This window comes from Engraulis encrasicolus, chromosome 22 (genome assembly GCF_034702125.1).
Source record: "Engraulis encrasicolus isolate BLACKSEA-1 chromosome 22, IST_EnEncr_1.0, whole genome shotgun sequence".
Classification (NCBI taxonomy): Eukaryota; Metazoa; Chordata; class Actinopteri; order Clupeiformes; family Engraulidae; genus Engraulis; species Engraulis encrasicolus.
Genome location: NC_085878.1, coordinates 43,477,488 through 43,482,487, shown reverse-complemented (window position 1 = coordinate 43,482,487; position 5,000 = coordinate 43,477,488). Strand labels below are relative to the sequence as shown.

Sequence of the window (5,000 nt, the reverse complement as noted above, 5' to 3'; positions counted from 1 at the left end):
CTCTCTCTCTCTCTCTCTCTCTCTCTCTCTCTCTCTCTCTCTCTCTCTCTCTCTCTCTCTCTCTCTCTCTCTCTCTCTCTCTCTCTCTCTCTCTCTCTCTCCTTTTCATGTAGCATGTGATCCTATTCTCTCTGGTCTTGGCAGCTTGTGTCACGCTCACACAGGCAAACAGTCAAGGTCACTCCTCTCCTCTCTCTGCGTCTCTCCAACGCCACCCTCCTTACTTTTTTCCTTTCATCACTCTCTTGCTCGCTCGCCGGTCCTCTTCTCCACTCCAATGTCTATTCCTTTTGAGACTTCTCGTTCCATGTCTGTCTCTGTCTTTCCCTCTCTCCCCATTCCTCTTGCTTTTCTCTCCAACTCCTCTCCCTTTCTCTCCCCTCCCTCTGTTTTCTCTCTTTACCCCTTTCTCTTTCCCTCTCTCTATCCCTTGCTCTCCTTATTGGCCGCCTGGTCTTGCTCTGACTCATGGTGCAGTTCTCAGGGGGAATATGTCTACCTGGCCACTCTTCTCCCATGACTACTGTGTGTGCGTGTGTGTGTGCATGCATGCGCGTGTGGGTGTGCGAGTGCGTATGCATGCATACATACTTGTTTTAGAGAGACAGTCTGTGCGGATGTCCTTAGTTTGTGTGTGTGTGTGAACATTTGTTAGAGAGACAGTGTGCGTATGGATGTTTACAGTATATCTATAGACTGTATGTGTGTGTGTGTGTGCGTACTGAATGTGCCGATGGTGCGTGTACGTGTGCGTGTGCGTGTGTGTGTGTGAGCCTACTGCATATGCCGGTGGTGTGTGTGGGTGTTTTGGTGTTCACAGGATGGCATAATGCATGCCCTCTGTGCCCTTGCTATGCTGTAGGTGTTGTTACTGTGTGTGTTTGCCCTCGCTGGACTGTGTGTTATGGGGTTGTGTGTGTGTGTTTGCCCTTGCTATGCTGTGTGATGTTGTGTGTGTGTGTGTGCGTGTGTGTGCGTGCGTGTGTCTGTGTGTGTGCCCGTGTGCGTTTGCCCTCGCTATGCTGTGTGTTGTTATGGGGTTACTGTATGAGTGTGTGGGAGTGAGGGTGTGTTTCAGGGTCAAAGCATCTAGCATCTACTCTGCAGAGGAAAACACTGAGGTCTGCTCTGCTCAATATCCGTCAGCATTCAGTACTGCCAGTACACTGTGTTTGTGTGTCTGTGTCTGTGTCTGTGTCTGTGTCTGTGTGTGTGTATGCATGTTTGACTGTTTAAGGGAAGTGTTTACTGACTGTATAAGGGCAAATTTTACTAGCAAGAGAGAGAGAGGGAGAATATAAAATACATTGACAGATTGAGAGGTCGATTTGAGGTGTGTAAGTGTTGAGGCCTGAGGGAGTTTGAGAGTTGGCTGCACATTTACAAGAGGATAAGGTTTTGGTCAGGCTACTGAAACTGGTTAGTGGTCAGTTGTACAGTAACGATATAACCACATCTTTGCGTCATCACTGTTTGTGCTCATGCATGCTTGTGTAATTATGGGATTATGGCAATTATTGGTCGACAATGAAAAAAAGTCCTCCATAATCTCCGATACACTGTACACAGCATCACTTGCTTAACGCAGGGACACGCAGCATCCTAGCACAAAAGCTTCCACCAGCAGCAATTCCTGTATGTGAGAGGTTATAACAGGACTGTATACTGAATCCAGCAGCTGGCAGGTGTGCCACAGTCAGTCCGTGTTTGTGAAGGAAGAGCTGGGAGCTTCATCTTTTACTTGGTGCTGCCAACACAAGTGACTAACGTGGCGATGGCGAGGTGCCTACACCCTCTTCAGAACGTGGTTCCAGTACAAATCAGTGACGAGATACGAGGCTGATTAAAATGCACAATTGCCACCGACCGGCCAGGCCGGGGAAAACGGATGGCAATAATAAATATAAAGATGTGTTGTTGGCCTGCACTAACGACGTCCCACCGAGTCGGGTGTGGAGGCCAACGTTCCACGGTCGCAGAGCATCATCTGCGAGTCAATTGCGTTGAATAAATCATAGAAATGGTTTGGCTTTGGAAAGCAAAAAAAAAAAATTCGATTCCTTGAATTAGTCGCAGCCTGTAAGAATCCACGTCGTTGCTCAGCACCTCCATGGAAACAGCTGAAGACGTGTGAACAGAGTAAAAAAAGAAAAAAGAAAAATGAAAGTGGGGGAAAAAAACGTTATGTGGAATGATTTGAAAAATGAGCCGTTTCATCATCTGTCAAGATGACAGACGGTGTTCATATTTTCCCCATAGTGGTTTGAGGGAGGAGAAAAAAAAAGTCTGTCAGTGACGGAAAATTTTCGATTAACGCAACTTCTGGCACGGGCATTAAGCCGCGTACGTGTCGTGTAGGTCTGCGCAAGCATGTGTGCACACGCGTGTGGGTGTGGGTGTGTGGGTGTGGGTGTGTGTTGGTATGGCCATACCATGTGCCTGGAGCGTGTGTGTGCTACGTACCTTTGTATACTTTATTTGTTACATGAGTGTGGATTATTACTGTGTGTGTGTGTGTGCGTGTGCGTGTGCGTGTGCGTGTGTGGGTGTGGGTGTGTGTGTGCTTGCATGTGTGTGCTTGCATGTGTGTGCTTGCATGTGTGTGTGTGCTTTGTTTTCATATGTGTATTGCAGTATTGAATTAATGATGATGGTGTGTTTGTCTCTGCAGGCATGGAACACGCTGTGCTGGAGAGGTGGCGGCTGTGGCCAACAATGGCATCTGTGGAGTGGGGGTGGCCTACAACGCCCGCATTGGAGGTCAGAACACAACACACATCACCACACACACACACACACACACACACACACACACACACACACACACACACACACACACACACACACACACACACACACACACACACACACACACAACCATGTATATCACACCAGTGGCCAACCATGTCTATCACTCACTCACCAATGTCTATCATACCAGAAAAACTCACTCACGCATGCACACACACACACACACACACACACACACACACACACACACACACACACACACACACACACACACACACACACACACACACACACACACACACACACACACACATCCATGCAGAGCAGAGCATACCCACACACACACACCATGTCTATCACACTAGTGGACACACACACACACACACACACACACACACACACACACACACACACACACACACACACACACACACACACACACACACACACACACACACACACACACACACACACACACACACACACACATCCATGCAGAGCAGAGCATACCCACACACATGCTGACACATTCTCTCCTGCACACTGCAAGCAGCCAGCAGTTCAAGCCAAACCCTGAAAGATGCACACTGGGAAAACACATTGACACCAACTATTCCCCGGGATACACATACACACATATTTTCTTGCCACCTCATTCCCTCTGGTGTGCTCTCTCTCTCTCTCTCTCTCTCTCTCTCTCTCTCTCTCTCTCTCTCTCTCTCTCTCTCTCTCTCTCTCTCTCTCTCTCTCTCTCTCTCGCTGGTCCCTTGCTTCGTCTTGCCTCTCTAATCCTTATCCTTGAGGCCAAGTGGATGCTACAGCACGCCTCAGGCCTATCAGGTTCTCCAGATTTTTCTGCCCTCTTTCCTCTCTTCCACCCCTCCTCTCATCCCCCTCTCCATCCCTCCACCACCTCTCCTCTATCGCTCCACTCATCCCCCTCTCCATTCCTCCACTCTTCGATCCCTCTCTCCTCATCCCTTCTCCCAGCCTGCCTCCACTCCATCCATTCCTCTCATCCACCACCCCTCCCCAGCCTGCCTCCTCTCCATCCATCTTGCTCTTCTTCTCCAGCTCTCCTCTCTTCCTCCTCTTCCCAACGGAGCTGCTGCCGAGGTCAGCTAATCCCGCCTCGTCATAGTCCCCGAGACTGATCCTCCGCTGGCTCTGCTCTGCTCTGCTCTGCTCTGTCCTCTCCTCTCCTCTCCTCTCCCCTCTCCTCTCCTCTCCTATCCTCTCCTCTCCTCTCCTCTCCTCTCCTCTCCTCTCCTCTCCTCTCCTCTCCTCTCCTCTCCTGGGTGGCTGGCTGCCAGTTACTGCCCTCCAGGCCTAAGTGGGGTGGTTGTGGATGGTGCGATGGGGCTGGTGGTTGGCTTGGAGAGGGCTCTTCTTTGGCTCTCCTCAAGGAGGGGAACAAGGGTTTCCATTCCATCTCTCCCTGTGTCTGCCACACGTGTTCCCCAGCACAGGGCAGGGGCTCGTACCCTGCTTTAGAAAAGAGGCATGGCTTCATGTCCTCAGGCTGGGTCTAGCTCTAGGCATGAGATTATAGAATTACAAAGGTATAGGAACAAACTGTGTGCTTTATTGAGCGTGGGCATCCGTTTCGGGAGCAAAGTGTGCACATTTTGTCCACTTTTGCCTCTGTGACTTGGCTACTGGCAGGCCCAATGACTGAACTAGTGCGTCTTCACCTTAAACCCGTTCCATTAAGCTGCTGGAAATGCCTCCAAACTCAGGGTGATTTAAAATGGAAGAGCTTGACGAGAGAGAGACTAGAGGTGACAGCAATTTGCCACAGCACTAGAAAATGGCAAGTGCAGCCTCCATCTTGTGTAGGCAGTGTAGGTACCTTCAGTCAATGCAAAACAACAGAGAAACACACCCACCTCTGTCAAAAAATGGACTGAAACTGTGTGAATATGTGTGACACATTAACCAAGGACCAGATTAGAAATGTTAGATATTTAGCAAAACACTTCAATTGTTATCCCTATTAAGTGTGTTCATGGACATTTTCTCACTATTAAGCCATTGTTTGAGAGAAGTGAGCTCCCTTCTCCATTCATTCACATTGGTCATGTCTACCTCCAAATGATGGCTTCCAGGTTTGCCATGAAAAAGAGGGCGAGGTCAGCTCTAGTTCTAGCTCTATGGCTTAGCCAGACTGATTCCCTGGTTGTGAAATGTGGTGCAGAGTCACAGGAAGCACAGTATGGGCAGCCACAGTTGGTATGCAAATCCCTGCT

The 5,000-nt window shown here is 49.3% G+C and overlaps 1 protein-coding gene across 4 annotated transcripts in view; it reads left to right on the top strand.

Moving 5' to 3' along the window:
• The window catches only part of furina (furin (paired basic amino acid cleaving enzyme) a), a 202,464-nt gene that overhangs the window by 114,561 nt on the left and 82,903 nt on the right, over window positions 1-5,000 (top strand). For all 4 annotated transcript variants that reach the window (XM_063189201.1, XM_063189203.1, XM_063189202.1 and 1 more), the window contains exon 7: window positions 2,672-2,760. In XM_063189201.1, coding sequence (XP_063045271.1) covers window positions 2,672-2,760 — 89 coding nt within the window. The remainder of the gene's footprint in view (window positions 1-2,671; window positions 2,761-5,000) is intronic.